Source organism: Thalassophryne amazonica, chromosome 14 (assembly GCF_902500255.1).
Source record: "Thalassophryne amazonica chromosome 14, fThaAma1.1, whole genome shotgun sequence".
NCBI classification, from domain to species: Eukaryota; Metazoa; Chordata; class Actinopteri; order Batrachoidiformes; family Batrachoididae; genus Thalassophryne; species Thalassophryne amazonica.
In genome coordinates, this window is record NC_047116.1 from 36,413,431 (window position 1) to 36,433,079 (window position 19,649).

General features: G+C 42.6%; 3 protein-coding genes across 3 annotated transcripts in view; 1 reads left to right on the forward strand and 2 right to left on the reverse strand.

Annotated features, from left to right (window-relative positions):
- Window positions 1–452, reverse strand: part of LOC117524062 (sacsin-like) — a 30,300-nt gene extending 29,848 nt beyond the window's left edge. Inside the window, 1 exon segment of the mRNA XM_034185784.1 lies at window positions 354–452. The gene's annotated coding sequence lies outside the window, so the exon portion shown is untranslated.
- Window positions 453–804: 352 nt separating this feature from the next.
- LOC117524065 (zinc finger protein 436) overlaps window positions 805–19,649 on the forward strand; it is a 32,839-nt gene continuing 13,994 nt past the window's right edge. The window contains exon 1 of the mRNA XM_034185788.1: window positions 805–896. The gene's annotated coding sequence lies outside the window, so the exon portion shown is untranslated. The remainder of the gene's footprint in view (window positions 897–19,649) is intronic.
- Window positions 1,602–19,649, reverse strand: part of LOC117524253 (sacsin-like) — a 28,096-nt gene continuing 10,048 nt past the window's right edge. Inside the window, 13 exon segments of the mRNA XM_034186023.1 lie at window positions 1,602–1,960; window positions 1,963–2,148; window positions 2,151–2,790; window positions 2,793–5,692; window positions 5,695–7,017; window positions 7,020–7,702; window positions 7,704–10,473; window positions 10,579–10,667; window positions 11,110–11,224; window positions 11,227–11,741; window positions 11,743–12,538; window positions 12,650–12,796; window positions 14,315–14,426. Coding sequence (XP_034041914.1) covers window positions 1,602–1,960; window positions 1,963–2,148; window positions 2,151–2,790; window positions 2,793–5,692; window positions 5,695–7,017; window positions 7,020–7,702; window positions 7,704–10,473; window positions 10,579–10,667; window positions 11,110–11,224; window positions 11,227–11,741; window positions 11,743–12,538; window positions 12,650–12,796; window positions 14,315–14,426 — 10,635 coding nt within the window.

A 19,649-nucleotide genomic window follows, 5' to 3' on the forward strand; every position in this document is an offset into this window, starting at 1 on the left:
GGAAAATAATGCATACAAACACGCAACATGTAAATGACATTTAAAACCAGGATGACACATGAAAGCATAAACGCTGTGGTCCTTTAACCAGAATTATAAAATTGTCATATATTAGCGTTAAATGAAAAGTCAGAGAGAATTACATGATGGCAAATTATTCCAAACCCGTTTCAAAAGCTATTGTGACCTTCTAGTAAAATGTAAAATATGCGGTCAGAAAATACCACAATAAAAATGTTCAACTTTCAATTTAAAAACTAATATCAAATATAGTCATTTAATTTATTTAGTCTGTATTTTGTTAGATATCCACTGTTTAGTTCGGATCCGTTGTTTTTTTTTTTTTTTTTTACCTGATCGATCATGTCAGCATCCTGCTGTGTTCATCTCGGTTCATCTTCACAAACAGATACCGTGCTTCTTACTCCTCACTTTTAAAGCAGCCAGACAAAACCACTGCATCCTCCCTTGTTTCGTTTACCCGCAACATAACCTCGAAACGAAACTTAACATTGAAATCTGCGTTTTGGCTGCTATTTCACATGAAACAAAACTATTCAGACGAGGAAACCATGCGTGATTTATAATTACAGGCGTTAAAACTACGTCAACATGAAAAATTATACGTTCACCCCTCACATCTGGGTGAATGTGAGGCATTATTTGTAAAGTGCTTTGAGCGTGTGATGCTGATGGAAAGTCCATTTACCATACGTTTATGATGAAACATGACGTCACTTTTTATATTCCTCCGCTCGCTAGATGGTGCTGTCGCCTGTCCGATGAGAAAACAAGGCGGCTTTTTGTCGCAGAAAATAAGAGTATTCTTTGTGTGATATGTAGCAGCGATTAGACTCTTTTTCTACACGTCCACAGTCTTTGGAGAATTAAACGTGGTATGTAGTCATCCTATTACACATTATTGTTGCTGGCACATAAGGACTTGACGTAGGGTTGACGCGGCCGATAGCCGCCCGAGCTGCCTGGTGAACAGCCATTTATTTATTATTATTTATTATATTGTTGTGCAAAAGTCTTGCCGTGTGTGTTGTTGGTTCTGGTCCAGTTCCATCAGAGAGGACAGTGACGCGTCGTGCACTCAGACACAAGCCCATCATCAGAACTCATCACGAGATTCAAATCTGTGATGCTTACCATTAATTTTAACTGTAATAACGACTGCACTTCCACTGCAACATTATGAGTTCATTTACAAGCACAAACACAAAACCCTTTATTTCCCCATGTTCATTTCAGCCCACTTAAAGGGGTCGTATTATAGCTTTTCAGCAAGCTAACATGTCACTGGATATCTTAAAAAAAAAGGAGGTAAAATCATAGGCCTGGTGTTGATAAAAAAGAGGCCTTTTAAAGCAGCTTAATTGTGCTTCCAGCCACCTCGTGTCCCAGCTCAGGACGGTCCGGGGAAGGCCTCATGCAGCTCGTGCAGCTTCATGTATATGTATGTGTACAGTCAGTTGCCCAGTTCTGGATCACTTTTGAAAGTCCCGCTATACGGAGCCATAATGCAGCTGAATGTCCTGTATTGGGTATTGTTGTATTGGGTATTTGGAAAAGTCAGGATGGGATAGCCCTTCTACTTAAAGTGTGAAGCCCATCATGTATTTCTGGCTGAACCCGATTTTCTTGAAAAAGTCAGCGTACATGGCATCCGCTCCAGTTATCTTGTACAGATAGGGCCTGAAATCGAGGTCATTGGAGAGTGTGAGTGATGTCTCTTCTGCTGTCACCAGTTTGGTATCTTTTTCAACCAGCACAACAGGGAGTCCGGTCAACGGCTGGCCTTCAAATTTGTTTGTCTGCAGGTAGGCATAAGAACTCCGGAACACTTTTGCTCTGGTTTTGATCACGTCCTCATTTATACAAGGCCTCTGACAGATGTTGCTCATGTTAGTGGTTACACAGTGCGGAGGGGGTTGCTCAAGAGCTCCTGCATTTTCATAATTTCCACGTATTTCTGCGACCTATACAATGGCAGCTCTATAATTGGCATTGATGACCAAATCAGGTCTTGGTGCTTAGGATCGCTGTCAATCAGAGAACCTCTGATGCTTACAGCAGTTGTCTCAGCAGCAAATGGCTTGTGATAGCTGCACAGTTCTGCCCGAATTTTCACAGGAAAAATCTGATGTCAGCTATGCTCTCCAACAATGTCTTGTCCTGCTTTTGGTCATCACTTGCATTTCTCAGGGCTGTTGTCAATAGCAACGACGATTTCCGTTTTAATTCGTCAAGTCTACAGCTTCCGTCTGCTTCTGACTCTAACTGGTAAGCAAAACTAATGATGTCATCGTTGGTCACATTGTGCTTCATTCCAAGTTCTTTAAGAAAGTCTCTTGCTTGTCTCAACAATGTTGAGTTTTTGTTGCACACCTCAGTCCAAAATGTTTGAGGCACAAACTTTTCCTTTGGCAGCATAATCTTGTATAAATGAACAGAGTCATCATAGTAGTATGATGCCTGCTCCATTCTGCCTTCAGCGCTGCAAATCAGTTTCACTCCTTTCATTGAGGAGATGATTTTGTTCTGATACTTTTGATATTTGTCGTTGAACTGTAGCGACAGTAAGAGTTTCATGCAGTGAAGCAGCTGTGCCTCTGTGAGTTTGTGCATGATGGGCAGGATGAAGCGGCAGAAATAGTCCAAGTCTGTTAGGATGGTGATGTTCAGGACTTGCGAAAGAATCTCATTCTCAAGACTGTATTTGAGGAAAATGCTGTTGGTGTCCGGCAGCATGAACAAATCTGGAAACATCGTCAGTGTTCCCAATATGAAACAAATACTTCTTTAGGGCCATCAATCCTCACTTGCTCATCCTGTATTGTTTCAAACAACGGTAAGGATTTGAGCTTTTGCTGATAATCGTAATTATTTTTGGGCACTTCAGACTGTAGGAAGCACTGAAGCTTTTTCATGTCAGCAGAGGAAAGGTGGGAAAACTCTGAGCGATCGATGTTACAGAGTTGGTCCATCACAGAACGTCTATCTTCTACATTCATAAGTTTGTGATGTAAAACAGGATATACCGCGCTGGTTATATCACTGAAGAACAAATTGTCACGTGTCATAAATCCAAGTTTAAAGAGAATTTTTGATATGTCACTTGATGGAAAGGGAATCACACTTGGTACAGCCCTTATTGTTTGCAGGAAGTGCTTGTTATCTAGCCGTGGTGACACAACAGGCAGGGCGCAAAAGTCACCAAACAGCTTAATGACATTATCATGTATCAGTTCATGATCATCTCCACTTTTGGATTCATTTGTCAAGAACCTCCAAAATAATTTCAGCCAGTCTGTTACTGGCTTGTTGGGGACATGAAGACCACTACGTGGATCAACTTCACAGTCTTGAAGAAAAATCTGAAGGACTGGCTTCAAATACTTTTTAGCAACAGGAAGTGTCACAGTGTTGACAAGGTGGCATGCTTGTAGAACAGCCACATGGCTGCCGTTTGTCTCATATCTGGCAAATTCCTCCTCATAACCAATGAACAGACTGTCATATCTTGATATCAGTTTGGGGAAGTTGGAATTGAACACTCTTAGAACGTCATCTTTAGTCAGAAGAAGAGGGAGCCCATTTAGTGCACTGGGATCAACAGTGGTAGGGCTTTTCTTGGCTAAATTTGCCAAGCAGAACTTCAAAAGCTCTGAACATCTTTCTGCATTCCTGATCAGAGTGGCGTGTATGGGCAGCGGTAACCCCGTGTTTGTTTGGGTTGAGTCATTGAGTGGTTTTTCTCTCAGAAATTTTTGCACAGTCTCTGGACACACGTGCTTCACTTCAACACCCACACTTTTGAAACTGGTCCAAATTTTAATCATTTTTGGAGACTGAGGAACTAATCTCATCCCAAGATCTTCCAAAATGTCAACAATATGATGAAATACTGAGTCCATCAAGTGTGGCACTTTAGTTGATTCTGTTTCTGCAACATTACACCAGTCAAAGCTGTACTCTTTAATTTCTCTATCTGCAATTTTACGTGTTGACTTCTTCATGACTGGAATGACATTCAGAGCTCTTTCGCTGAGCGATCTGTAGACCTCATGTATCATTTCATGCCATTCCGGAGGAACATCTTTTTCCACAATGGGGAAAAAACACAAATAGGAACGATCAAAACATGATTCAAGTTGTGAAAAGGAGACTTTCAGCATTACATTTCTGCATCTGATGTAATGAAGGAGCTCTGCATACAGTGGAGCTATGGCGTTCTGCTTCAAAGATTCATTCCAGTTAGATTTCATATTTTGACCATCTTCTTTCCAAAGGCTTCTCCTGGCAGAATCTACCTCAAAGTTTCCATTGACATGCACAGGAAGGCCTGTTTTTCCTGGCAGAGGAAGTGAGCAAAAGGCCTCTCCTTTAAAGTCGCTGATTTGTTTAGTGGGCCAACGTGCGGCCACTGCTGCTTGGGGAAGGTGCTCTGGTTGATTTTCACCACTGTTCTTAAATGAGCCAAACTGCTCGGCAATGATCCAGTTACTTTGTCTTTTATCTGAGGATGAAATTTTGATTTCATAAATAGCCTTGTGTGGAGTTACTACTTTGCCAAATTGTAGAGCATTTTGTAAATGCTCTCGAAATGTAGCTTTGTTGTCTTTGCTTGCCTCTGCTAGGTTCTTTTTAACCATAAACATGGTTGTACGTTTCCTTGTATGAGCATCGATTGTGTGGACTTCTATTTTGTTGATGTTTTTCAGAAACAGAATTAGTCCTTCTGGGTCTTCAGACAGAGCCGAGCACAGCTCCTTCATGTCATGGTCGGTGACTCCTTGCTTTGATATTTTTGAGCTATCTGCCATAGTTCCCATTCTCAACGGCAGTCTGAACATGGTTCCCTCTTTAAGGGGGAAGTCCTCTGGAAGGAACGTGTCATAGACATCTTTGTACATCTCCTTAAAAATAGGAGCCAGGTTATAGCCAATACCAGCTGGCGATTTGCCTGAATCATTTTCTATGTATTTTTGATTGGGATCAGAAATACAGAGTAATTCATCTCCAGTCAAGATTGAAGGGCAGTCAGTCAGATGGTAGACTGAGTTGAAGCCTACTCCATATTTCCCTATTTTTCCTGGAGAGTTGTGCTTTCCCCCTTCTCCCAGCTGTTGAATACCAATGAGATCAGCATCAGAAAACACTCTGTTGTTGTACACACACAGCGCTGGACCTTGAAGGTGGTTCCACTTCTTTCCAAATGTTTTTTCTGTCCCGTGTTTTCGTTTATCCCAAACAAAGTGAACTTCTGTTGCTTCTGCATCATCTGCATTTTGGAGAAGCTCTTTAAGGATGTCCTTCTTGGCTGGATAGGCTGAAATTATGTTTTTGAGCCGAACGGTTAGTTGCTCCTGTTGTTGGAAGTGAAACACAAATGGGGAATTGTTTGGAATGGTGTGGTTTTCCAAAGTATGATGCCTGGTGGTTTTGATCCCAAAATAATGAGCCACAACACGTGAGATCTTCTCGTGACATAATGTGACCCCCGAACTGACTGGCATCCATGGGCTGTCATTGTAGAAGAGTTTGCTTGCAGGTTGCAAAACACCATGTTGATTGGGTATAAGGCAGTCTGATGTTATTTTCTCTTTGGCCTCAAATATCCCCATATTTAAGATAGTAAGGCACATTGTGAGATCAGTCTTCGGTAGGGGCTTGTTTCTGTGTGTGTGTACAGTTTCTGGAGCACAGTGAAAAACTGGTTGGTTGTGTATTTCTTTTCCACACCTACACATTCCCAAAGTCTTTTAAAACAAGTGAAGGTGTGAGGGAGTACGTGGAGATAGGGTTTTGCTTCAAACTGCTCATTTTCTGCTGTTTCTTTTATGTCCACAAAAGTGTCGCCAACAAGAACAAATGGAAATGAATTTGCTGCCTTGCAAATGAGTGTGGAATGTCTGGAATCACAGAGGAGCTCATCTAAAAACCTGTAACACTCACTGACTAGTTTGTTCAACAAGGCTTTGTCAATGTTTTGAGCTTGTTTATGTGCTTCCTGCAGCTGCTTAAGCACCGTTTCAGGCTCTGGACGGTCACAAACTCCCAAAAACTGTAGAACTGGGTCAGAAGTGTGCATCTTCAAGTTTGGATTATCTAACACAGGCTGTGTCATGTTTACAAGTAGGTAGCAACTGTCACTGAATACATCAATGGGCTTTCTGAGTGCTACCATACTGTCCAAATGTGTACTTTCTGGACAAAATGCTGGAAGAAATGCAGTACTCTTCAGTGTCTCCCAGTGATAAGAGTCTGCATCATGCAGGTGACTCTTCATGAGTTCCAGAAGACATTTCACATGCTCATATGTTTTCTTTTTATCAGTCTGGAAGATTTTAGCAGTTGCGCCTGCTTTCTCTGTGATGTCTTCCAATGGGAGATTGTCATTCACCATTCCAAGTTCTAGCAATCGATGAACCCTTTTTAAAGAGCAAAAGTCATTCTTGGTGCCCCCAAGCAAGCGTCCCTTTTCCTGTTTGAAAAGACAGGCTGCTTTTCCTGATGGATTCACAAGTTTCTTGATGAACTGCAGCTGTCCACTCTTTGCAGGGATGCATGGATAGCTCATCAGTAAACTGTCGATTTCTTTCATGTTAAGGTCAATAGCATGCAGGACAAGAATATCTCTGCTTTTTGGGTCCATGGTGGCAAGATCACTAAAGACTATGTCTCTGTAAAATCTCTGCCAGTCCAGTGTTCTGCTCTGTAAATGCTCTTCCAGACCAGCCTGTTTAAAGCTGTTTCTCAGCCACGGCGGAAGTGGAATAACACAGCTGGGTGGTTTGCAATGTTTTTGACACACCTGCATTGCCAGTTCACTCACTTTTCTATCTTCTTCAATGCTCTGATGTAAAAATATGGCATTGTTCATTGAGCACCACTTGTTACCATCACTAAAGAGCTCTGCAGCAAAGGAATGCTGTGCAATGGCAGTGTAAAACGCATCCACCAAAGGCTTGAAGTTTTGACTCACTTTCTGCCTATCAGGCCAAAATTATGGTAGCTGTAACCTTCCATTTGCTTCTTTTCAGACATTTCCTTTAATACTGAAAGCACAGTAACATAAGCTGTCACTACAGGATCCTGAAGAAGAGCTTTGTTCCACTCGTGTTTCACTCCACTCTCCCATAAACCCTTCCGATTACTCGTCACAGCAAATATTCCGTTCACGTTGACTGGTAGGCCTGTGTGAATCGAAAGCGGAAGGAAGCAAAATGCCTGCCCCACAAGTTCTGCTTGTATTGTGTCAGCTTTCCTGGTTTCTATATGTCTCTGAAAAGGCACAGCAACCCCACCAATGGGCAAGGAGAAACGAGCTTGTTTGTTGTCTGTGAGGGCCATTTTCAAAGCCTGTTGTGTTCCAAAGCAGTTGTAAAGAAGCCATAACTGGTCTTGAGACTTCCCATGCTGCTGACTGGTTATGTTGACTGTGCTGACTGTGCTGTAGTCAATCATGTCTTTGTATTTTCCATCAAGTTTCATGAGTTTCTTAGCTTGGTGTTGCTTTGACAGCAAGGATTCATCTGGAACCTTAATTGTATTCTCAATAGTTTTGGACACAGTGAGGACCGTTTGTATTTGGTCTTCTCTGGGAGGAGTCAGTGCATCATTTGAGATGTTTTCTAGTGACACCGTGTTGATGTACTTCAGAAATAGCAGGTGATTTTGTGGATTGTTAGAGGTGCTGTTGAAAAGCCATGATGTCAGGCCTATAATAGACCTTTTTGCTTATTTCCGAGCTGACAGCCTCTTCTGGAGTTCGGAAAGGGAGTCTGATCAGAGTGCCTGGATAGGGTTCAGGAGGACTTTTTCTGTTGAAGCTACAGTTGAAAATGTGCTCATAGGGTCCAAACTGACCAGGAAAATAAACAAGAACTTGTTGCTGAGAGAGGTCCAGCTTGATTCCAGGATTCCCTTTGTTTTTGATGTGCTTTGTAAGGTGAGTTACATTTGGATCGAATATCAGGAGGGTGGTACCACTGAGGATAGAGGGAACATCGGTCACATGATACACAGTGTTGAATCCAAGTCCAAACTTTCCAATCTTTTCCACCTTGTCTTCCTTTGAGGCAGAACCTACTCTGGTGATATTTTTCCAATCATCAGCTGTGAATTGCTGATTATTAAAAGCCCAAAGACAGGGCCCCTGGCAAAGGGCCATGCCGGGGTCAATTACGCTATCGGGGGAATCATGGTGCACTCTGAAATCCACCAAGAATTTGCAGGTGTCTGCCCCAGCATCCTCTGCATTCTGAATAAGCTCTTTGAAAATGTCCCTTTCTTCATCGTACTCTTTCAGGATGTTTTTAATCCTTGTTGTTATTGGTTCCGACTGCCCACACTGTTCTATTCCAACTAACTCTGGACCGAGGATGTGTGTGCTGAGGAGGGGGATGTTCAACCATTCAGCTGTTGCTTTTGGTATTTCCTCATGTACAATTAGTATTTCTTCCTGGCTGTACTTCATCTTTTCCAAACCGTTTCTACTTATGTCACAGAAGACTGCTGTTGACAGAGGTTTGAGGGTACATTTTCCATCCTCTAGGATGACTGGCACTGGGATGTCATCCTGAACTCTTTTCTTCTGTCTCCACAACCAGTTTAGAATTTCTATGGACACATTTACCTCTGAGCTACTTGCAAGTTGCTGTTGCCTCCCTTCAATGGTTTGCTTGATAGAATGAAGAATCCCAACAATTTCTTCATCTGAAAGAGACACTCTAAGGCCAAACTCCCTCAGCATCTTGCCGTATGGCAGAAATTCTTTCGGCACCTTCCCGATTTGAGAGCTCAGGTCTAGATTGGGTGGATAGTCTTCAACAAGATCTTGAGGTGAAACAAAGTGGTTGTGGTTCCAAAGCCAGCATGTTTTCTTGTTCATCAATGTTGCAAATTTATGGATGTGTTCTTGCATGTGTTTATAAATGCTGTGCAACTTCCTTTTGAAATCCACATTGGTATCTGGATTGTGCATCGTTTGTGCTCTCGATGTCAAGACTGACAAATTTTCTACCACTTTCTCAGGTGGAGGCAAACGGTTGAGTCCAAGTCTGTTGCTAACTCTGTCACTGAGCTTTCCCATCAGAGGCATGACATACTCAACAATGTCCTCATACTTGGAATGTCTTATGTCATCTGGGCAGAAAAAAATGGTATCCTGAGATTTCTTGCTGCAGTGCTTTTTGTCATTACCTGGTTTAGCACATGGCATCCATTTCAACATTTTAAGACAATGCAGCTGTTGTTGAGAAAATTTAGAGAGGAGATCATGAACATCCAGTATTCTCAAAAGTTCCTGAGCTCTTCTGACAGCCTCCTTTGGAGATTCAACATGTAGTTTGTCAATCAGTGTGGCAGCATGTAGCAAATGCTCTGGTGACACATCCTTTTCTTTAGTTAATAACCCAAGATCTGTTAGGCTCTCAAGCATCGGGGGTGTCGCGGTGTATTTTGTTGGAGGGAACAAGTAAGACTCAAAAATGACTTTGAAGGTTTTAATTCTTGGATCAAAACAGCTTGAGGCCTTTTTACGTTGACCATTCACTTCAATGAAACTCAAGTTCTCACATCGATGTTTCAAGGTCTGACTTTGAGAGAAAAGGACATTACCATGTTGTAAAATCCAAATCATGATTTTCTCTGTGTCTTCATTTCTGCATGTCCTCTTCTCAATGCAATCAATGAGGAGATTAGCTGCTTGAGCTGTGTCCAGGAGATTAATGTTGAGCATATGTAAGAGCCTCCGATCAGCCTCGGTTACACACTGCACAACTGAATCATGAATGGGGAGATTGCTTGGTACCTTCAAACCAGAATTTAAGAGTAGAGCCTGTTTTGATTTTGCTGCCACCCACAAACCCTTCATGTTTTGGAACAGAGGTAACTCTGAGAGGAGATTTTTCTCAGTACTGGAGAGCGAATCGAGATGAGAGAGATAGTTTTTCAGCCCTTCGAGTTCTTTGTGAGAGGTGGTCTTGAGTTCTCTATTGACCTGCTGATAATGTAAATTTGCAAACACTTTTAAGACACTCCTTGGCGATGGACACATCACGTAAGACTCCAGGTCTTGATGCTTAAGCCAGGCATTTCCTTCCACAACTGTCCCACCAACTTTCTTCACCAGCTGAACAATGTGATCTGGCAAGGTGATCTGATTGTTTTTCTGAAAGATGAGGGTTGCATTCTCTTGTAGCCTTGCTAGTAAGACAGACCCACTGACGCTCTCAAATGGCTGGACTGGTATTAACGGCATGCCAATGAAACAACTTAACGTGTTGAAGTGACAGTTGAGAAATTTCCAGAATTCTTGGAGCCACACAAAGGGTGGATGGTGGCTGCTGCCAAACTGCCAGGTGACCTGTTGCATCGTTGTCTGTTTCCAGTCCTGTGGCATGTACTCCTTTGCATATGCAGCCACATGCTGTGCATCAATGTTGATCACGTTGAATAAATCTGTAAAATTGGAAGATTATGTACATATGTGCCAATGTGTTATGAAAAGCATGCAGGTGATAAATAAGCCATCATATCAATGTGGTCCAGGAAAGAACATCTCACCTTTTCTAGACAGTTCTTCCAGATGAGCACTGCAGACTGGAGGGAGGTCATCTGGGATGAAGAGGTTTTTGCAGAATGGCAGCAACATTCTGTGTGGAAGAAAAGTCTGGCCATTATACAAAAAAATTTCAATGTGCAACAGCTTCAGATAAAAAAATGTAGCATTTGGATTTATTATTATGTTCATGATTTCTTAATGCCTAAATACTGTGGTTTACTTTTTATCTTATTGTCCTCCTCCACCTGTAAGGCCAGAACGGGGATATAGAAATGCACTCTCATTATTTATTTATTTATTTATTTTTGTGTGTTCATGACAACTTGAATAAAATGTATGATTTTCATTTAATTTGACTTAGACATCCCAATTGCAAATGCAACTCAGACCAGTTTAAATTTGAGCTTGATCTAGTTTTATCAGGACCCTAAGGACTATCCATTTTACAGAACAGAGTGATGATTTTTATTGTCCCTCAACAGCCAAACTTTTGTTTGTTTTTTTCCTGTACAGCCAGTTCTTTGGAATCCTACCTTGGGAATTCCTTGCTGTCGATCAAAGCGAGGTCTTCCTCTCTGTCCGTGAACGATTTGAAAGTGCCATTACTGAGTGGAAGCAGATGAAGTCCATGCAGTTCTGTGTATTTTTGTCACTCAAAATGTACTCCAAAAAACATAGCTTGTCCTCTTTGGAGATGTTATGTACACCTATCTTGCGGAGAATGTCCCTTAGGAATGCTGGAGTCACATGTTTGAGGGTGCTGCGATGTGGATAGGTGTCTTTTATAGCTCTTGCAACCCTATCTGAGAGGGTGACGAGGTTTTCCCCACAAGAAATCAAAATCCTCTTGATGGCAGCTATTATCTGAGGGCTTGTTGAACTATTGCAGGGAAACACTGCTTCTGATGGTGTCACAAACTTTCTTTCATCTTTGGCCAGAGAGAGGACAGCCGTCTTCTTTGTGAATAAAAGATGAAGAACATCAAGAGCAACTGTATGCCATCTGTCTTTGTGCTGCATGTGGGCAAGGTCTGGCCACAGGTCATAGACTGAAGTGACAGGCAAGACAGAGTCTTTGGACAATTTGATGGCATTTTGAAGGACGACCAGATATGTCTCTGGAAGCACCTCCTTTATGAGCAACTCATTCCACAAAGCATACTCCATACTTCTGGTCTTCCTCCTGCCACTTGATGTATCTTCTGTTGTCTGTGAGGCCAAAACAGGCATTGACATGAACTGGAAGCCCCGTCTTGTTGGAATCATTATTTGGCAGTGGGAGAAAGCAGCTCAGTCTGCTGTTTTCACAAACTCTCTTCTCGTCACAAGGGAAAGCCAAGTCAACTTGAGGCAAAAAGCACAACTTCTCTGCGAGGGAATCCATTTGATCCACAATGCCCTCTTTCAGGTAGCATGTTGTCACAAGCCACTTTGTTTTTTTGTGGTCTTGTGAGTTGAGGATTATTGATTTGAAGCATGTTGAACCTTTGACAGCAGACTCATCTCCCAACTCCAAACCAACATCTGTGGACACAGATGATGTCACTTGAAGTTTGTTGCTGACTGTGCCATCAACGGACACGTGCATTAAGGACACGGAAGTCACATTTTTCAGGAACAGGAGGTTTAGTGTTGCATCTGCAATGAAGCTCTCGAAAAGATGAGCAACCTTATCAGAGTCATACAGATTATCAGAAACATCTGATGCCTCACTGCGCAAAGGGAATCTAAAAATTGTTCCATCAAAGTAATGATCCTCTAAGATGACTTTGGGCCAATCATGTGTGGTTACAAGTGAAACAATATCCCGAAAGGGTTGGAATTGATCATGCAATTTCATCAGAGATTCTTGGTCATCTGCATCAGCAAAAGACCACTGAAAGCCTCCGTTCCCTTTCCCAAACAGTTTCTCCTGAGGGTCGAGCAAGCCAAGGTACTCTGAACTGAAGATACTCGGCACATCTGAGGATAAAGTGGCACAAAAATAGTTTCATTAATAAATCATGCAAATTCTATGAGGAATTAACGTGAAAGTAATGGGATTCTAAGTGTACCAGCTTGAACAGTTTTTACCTGTTATGTGATAGACAGAGTTGAAGCCAATCCCAAACCTCCCGACTTTGTGAGGATCATTGCGTTTGACACTCCTCCCTGTAGCCTGAATGCCTTTCCAGTCATCTTCACTGAATGCTGCATTGTTGTAGGCATAGAGAGCTGGACCTTTGAAGAAGAAGTGTTATGTTTGGGATTAGCAGAATGTAACTGAACCCCAAAAGTAGGCAGCCAGGAGGCAGCAGGTACGGGTGCAAAAACCAGGGTGGTTTAATAGTGTACAGTGGCGTGCATACCAAAGAGTTCACACAAAGAGACGAGGCGGAGATCACTATGGAGTAACAAGGTGAGGACAAAACAAACAGGTGTAAAAACACAGGGGGAACAACGTATTTACAAACAGTTACCAAGGTGGAGACAAACACACAGAAGTAACTGGCAATCGATCGGCGAAGGAAGAAGCAGACAGGTGTGACTTAAAGACAAGCAGAACTAATGAGCACAGGTGTAGTGTGAAGGAAAAGCTGAGACATGAGGGGAATTAAAGCAACACAAGAAGATAAAAGATTAAACAGACATCAAGAGGTATGTGGAAATAAAACCTGATCAAGAAGATAAAACCAAAACATAAAGTACACAAAATGCAAATGGCAAACTGACAAAAATGAACCAGAAGGCAGTCAGAAACTAAATAAGAACTAAACCATAATCAACAACTGAATAAACAAACACAAGCAGTGAGACAATTGGAACTCGAACGGATAATGAGCGCCACAAGGAAAATCAACATGACAATAACATAAGCACAAGATAACCATGGGACTCAGAGTGACATGAAAATCACAGAAGATGTAATGACCACAGAGGAGCACAAAGACCAGAACCACGCACGGATGGATGGCATGACAGACAGACAGGGACAGACAGACTGCGGACTGATCACATGGACACAGGGGAGTGACAACAGAGCACCAACACAAACACACACACACACGTACGACTCAAACATGAACGGGGCACGTACACACACACACACACCAGACAGAGACACGAAACAGGGATGGATGCGCGCACACACACACACAGACTCAGACATGACAGAACACCAGAGGGTCACACACGGAAGACAGACAGAGAGTGGACGCACAAAATACAAAAGGCTACCCGGGCAAATCCAAATCCATACAAACTCAACCGACAGGAAAACACCAACACCGCGAAGGAAAACGAGAGAAACTTGTGTGACTGTTGTGTTTTGGCTTCTATTTGTTTGTTAGTAGATTTACCCAATAACTAATGAACTATTTATTAAACTTGGCGGAATTACTGACTTGTAAAAAGTTATTAAATGTAACTGATGAATTCAAGATTCTAAGATCAGAAAGACACCCAGTTAAAAAGATGGAATATCACATTGAATGTTCAACTATCTTGAGGAGCAAGTATCCACATTCACAAAATTCTGCCTCAAGCTTTTAATTTGTATTTTGCTTAATCATATTAAAAACAAACATCTGAACATGACAAATATAATTCATAGCCAAGGTTACATGTATTGTGACACAAAATATTGCTGTTATCTCCAGTGTATGTGTGAGTATATATATATATATATATATATATATATATATATATATATAGCTGTAAAAACTTTCATTCACATCATTTTGTGAACCCTGCACCCACCTTGGTATTTTTCCAACCCGTTGATCTCAAGGCTCTCAGTGCCGTAGTTTCTTTCATTGTGGATGAAAACCACCTCTGTGGCTTCAGCATCATCTGCATTTTGAATCAGCTCCTGTCCCGAGAAAAGAAATAAAAACCCAACAACAGATCAGTCTGATGCTGTGCATGGCCCAAATTTGGCAGATTTGAAGAATCATACGGTCACTTTGCCTGTTTAAGCCAAATACGAGGTCTGTTAGAAAAGTATCCGACCTTTTATTTTTTGCAAAAACCATATGGACTTGAATCACGTGTGACTGCATCAGCCAAGCTTGAACCTTCGTGCGCATGCGTGAGTTTTTTCACGCCTGTCGGTTGCGTCATTCACCTGTGAGCAGGCTTTGTGTGAGCAGTGGTCCACCCCTCTTGTCGGATTTTTATTGCGAATAAATGTCTGAACGATTTGGAGCTTTGGTGCATCAAATTTTTCCAGAAACTGTGAGAGACCTCCAGGTGGACACCGTTTGGAAAATTCAGATGGCTTTCAGGGACCATTTTATGGGAATTACACAGATTAAGGAGTGCTCCAGCCAGTTTAAAGACCGCCCACAGGCGTATGAGAGTGCGGCGCACTCCGAGCGCCGATTGACAGGCTGACACCCCGCTGAAACAACCAGATCATTTCCAACGTGAAGGCTTTGTTGATCCGGGATGTCGTCTGACTTACACAAAAATGGCAGAAGACGTGGACATCAAGACTTTTTCGGCACATTCCACTATTACAGGAGCTTTTTTCATGGAAAGAGAAGCGGAGGGATGTGCCACCGTGCCGCTCATGGCGCGGGACAAAAGCACCTCCGTGTTGGTCTCACAGGACGGCTTTCAGATGGCTTTCAGTGGCTTTTCAGTGGTGTGACTATCCGAGAAATTGTGCATGAGCTGGACATGCCAGAACATGTCCTGTGAGGCTTCATCACGGCGTTGCTTTGCTCCATGCGTTGCTTTGCTCCAGACGTGCGGAATTCCTCCGCACGTCTGTCTCAATGTGCCGAAAAAGTGCAGATGTCCACGTCTTCCGCAATTCCTGTGGAAGTCAGACAACATCCCGGATCAACACAGCGTTCAGTGTGGAAATGAACAGCACATTTCACTGTTACAGGAGTTTCTGTCATGGAAAGAGGAGCGGAGGAAGTCTGCGCGTCGCGGTGGAGCCGCATGGCGCAAAGCAACGCCGTGATGAAGCCTCACAGGACATGTTCTGGCATGTCCAGCTCATGTACAATTTCTCGGATAGTCACACGACTGAAAAGCCACCGAAAGCCGTCTGAGCCATCTGAAAGCCGTCCTGTGAGACCAACACAGAGGTGCTTTTGTCCCGCCCATGAGCGGCACGGTGGCACATCCCTCCGCTTCTCTTTCCATGAAAAAAACTCCTGTAACAGTGGAATGTGCCGAAAAAGTGCAGATGTCCACGTCTTCCACAATTCCTGTGGAAGTCAGACGACGTCCCGGCTCAACAAAGCCTTCACGTTGGAAATGATCTGGTTGTTTCAACCTGTCGATCGGCGCTTGGAACGCTCCGCGCTCTCAGACGCTGTGGGCGGTCTTTAAACCGGCTGGAGCACTCCTTAATCTGGTAATCCCCATAAAATCGTCCCTGAAAGCCATCTGAATTTTCCGAATGGTGTCCAGCTGGAGGTCTCTCACACAGTTTCTGGAAAAAATTGATGCAGCAAAGCTCCAAATTGTTCAGACATTTATTTCGCAATAAAAATCCGACGAGAGGGGTGGACCACTGCTCACACAAAGCCTGCTCACAGGCGAATGACGCAACCGACAGGCGTGAAAAAACTCACGCATGCGCACGAAGGTTCAAGCTTGGCTGATGCAATCACACGTGATTCAAATCCATATGGTTTTGAAAAAAATAAAAAGGCGGATACTTTTCTAACAGACCTCGTATATGCACTTTACATACACAGTACGTTACTGGTGGCTATTTTTTAAAACATATATCCTAACTGTGCTGTGCTGTGTCTCTGAAGCTTTACACATTCAATTGTTATGCTAAGGTCGTGATCGAAAACAAATTTATTAATATCCACGTGAGCTCATTGGGTCAGTTTTGCACTTGCTCGGCTGATTTAATAAATCATATCTTCTTACTGGGGGTTGAACTACTAAGTGTGATAAGTGATTAGATGAAACCACAGTTTTTCAAGATTATGAACCTCTTTTAATCTGGCTATATCACCATGGAACATATATATAATATATATATATAATATTATATATATATATAATATATAATATAATACACAAAATCTCAGGTATGTGAGAAGCAAATAAAGAAAAATGCTTAAAATGGACGGGGGTTCAAGAGGGACGTGGTTGGGGGGTCCTAGGGAGCGAAAAGTAGGGTGTGGTTTGGTAAAGTGTGTAAGATGTCCCCAGCTTCAGGATCAAACAACTTCATCAACTTCCTTATTTTGTCTTGTGACACAACATATCCTCTCTGTTTTGTACACAGGTGGAATCATGGATACATTAACATCTGTCATTTGCCAGTAATTTTAGTTTACACAAATGTGGCAAGATCCCTTCACACCTCCTTATATTTATAATATAATTTTGTTGTTGATTGCCTTGTGACTGCTCCCGTTTTGTTCAGGGTCACCACAGCCACACTACGGTGACCCAGAAGTGCAAAACGCAACAGCAAATCGCACAACAGCACAATCACACATCACAACAGCAAATCACCCAGCACAACAGCAAATTGCACAACACAACAGCAAAAGAGAAACGACAACAACATTAACCAAAACGGAAAAGATAGGTACCTTCGGGCGACACGAATCGTCGCTGATTGGACGGACCACCGTCCAATCAGCAACACGAATCATTGCTGATTGGATGGTGGTCCGTCCTGTCCTGTGAACGTGAAGGTTACATGTTGTCAAAATATGAGCGCCGCTAGTGACAACGTACGTGCTCTTATTAAAGAATATTTTGATGCAGGACATGAATATTATCAGTTATCAAGTTGTTCACCAATGAAGTTGTTCAGGGTGTATGGTTTTCTGTATATAATAACGATTTATCATATACCTATAAATGCACGCAGAACACAATGTGCGTGCTCCTCTCTTCACTCACTGCCTCTGGGGGTACAGATGCGGGAACCCGCAAAGAATCCAAGTCATGGCCACAGAGCTCTGGCGGCTGCGGTTACCGAGACCATGGGTGCTGCAGGATTTTTCCACAAGAAGTCTATCCTTGTCGGGCTGCTGGAGCGCCTTCCGCATCAAAACAGCGAGTGTAGTCTCTGGAACTGTTGCTGGAGTTGGATGCAGCTCGGCACAGCAGACAGGGGGGCGGTGTGAGTGGCCCGCTGCAGCGCTTACCGAGCCCGCAGACTCAGTAAGCGCATTGGAGGCAGTGAGAGCAATCGCGGTGATGCCGACCGGTGCCACAACCGGCCCGCTTGATAACAACGCAGAACACAATGCGCGGTTAAAAAAAAAAAGAAGAAGAAGCATGCAAAATTGCACTAAAATAAAATCTGCGAAACTGCGAGGCCACGAAAGGTGAACCGCGATATAGCGAGGGACCACTGTATTAAATTACACATTGACAATATCTAGGATTGAACGTGCCGTGACAACATACTTGTATGTATGGATTGGCTGATTACCAAGGCGACATTCACTTACTCGGGTGGTATGAAAAATATTACTGGTCCGCGAAAATATCACAAGGGTGTTTGGTATTTATTCTTTAGTGTTTATTCCAATCATATTGGCGTGTCATTTCTAGGTATATGATAAGACGTTATATTGGATATGTTGTCGACAATTCATAACATAAACATTAGTCTTCGTACACTGAAGACATGTTTAAAAGAAGCAGGGCTGAACAGAAGACTAAATTATTCCCCACTCCCGGAGGTGCGGCGTGCAATTCTGATTGAGCTGGAAGGACCGGGGCAACTCTTCGGTTATCGGACTATGTGGCAAGCTCTCAAAAAACAAAAACACAGGATTCGCGTTAAACGCGATGTAGTCACAAGGTTATTGAAACAACTGATTTGAAATAAACTGAAACCATCAGTTTATCATACCCATCTACATGCCATATGTAGTTTTGGACCAATGGAGTGATAGGTACGTCTTGTAAACCTCCTGCGTGTTCTCAAGCCGTCCCTCGTGGATTCAGTTGTAATTTAGTCTTCTGTTCAGCCCTGCTTCTTTTAAATGTGTCTTCAGTGTACGAAGACTGTTTATGTTATGAATTGTCGACAGCATATCCAATATAACGTTATATTCATGTCCTGCATCAAAATATTTTTAATAAGAGCACGTACGTTTTCACTAGCGCGCTCATATTTTGAAAACATGTAAACCTTCCAGTTCACAGGACAGGATGGACCATCGTCCAATCAGCAACGATTCGTGTTGCCCGAAGGTACCTACCTTTTCCGTTTGGTTAATGTTGTTGTCGTTTCTCTTTTGCTGTTGTATTGTACGATTTGCTGTTGTGCTGTGGTGATCTGCTGTTGTGCTGTGTGATTTGCTGTTGTGTTTTGCACTTCAGGGCCACCGTACAGGTAGATCCAGCACAGATCCACAATGGGTTGTGGCACGTTTTACACCAGATGCCCTCCCTGACTCAACTCTAGTCTTATCTGGAGAAACACACACAGCCCCGGTCTTCTAAAGCAGTCTCACATCCAAATACTAACCAGGATCCACTCTACCTAGCTTCTGAGATCTGACAGGATCAGGCTCACACCGAGCAGACTGGCTGCTCGTTTATAATATCATTTCTAATACACTGTAATTTATAATTATAATTTTCTTGTTACTCAAACCATTCTGAAACACAATATCACCAATTCATCACTTTATTTTAGACATTTTAACTTTATACTCAAAATAAGGTATTAAAAAAGTCCTCATTTTTAATTAATGTTGCCCCCAGTACTCTACTGCATACATACAGGATCAACTTTGGGATTAAGGAGCATGCCCCCAACGGCCCTGAGTGTTCTTCCCAGTCTGACTGTGATTTAAACTGAAGCTCCTCTGGTGACATGTGCACTACTTTAAACACTTGACCATCACCCACCCGATGTATTAAAATGAAAACAAAAACACCAAAGTTAAAGCTATTGGCATTTATCAGAGGTAATATTGGGTCTATTAAATTAATTTCACCTTATTTTAATCAAAAACTGAAGTGATTCATCCATTTGTTCATTGTAGGCCAGATCATGTGGCAGCGTGGTGACTCAGCGATGAGTACGCTTGTTTCCAGAGCGTAAGGTCTCCTGCACATTCACCATGTGAAGTGG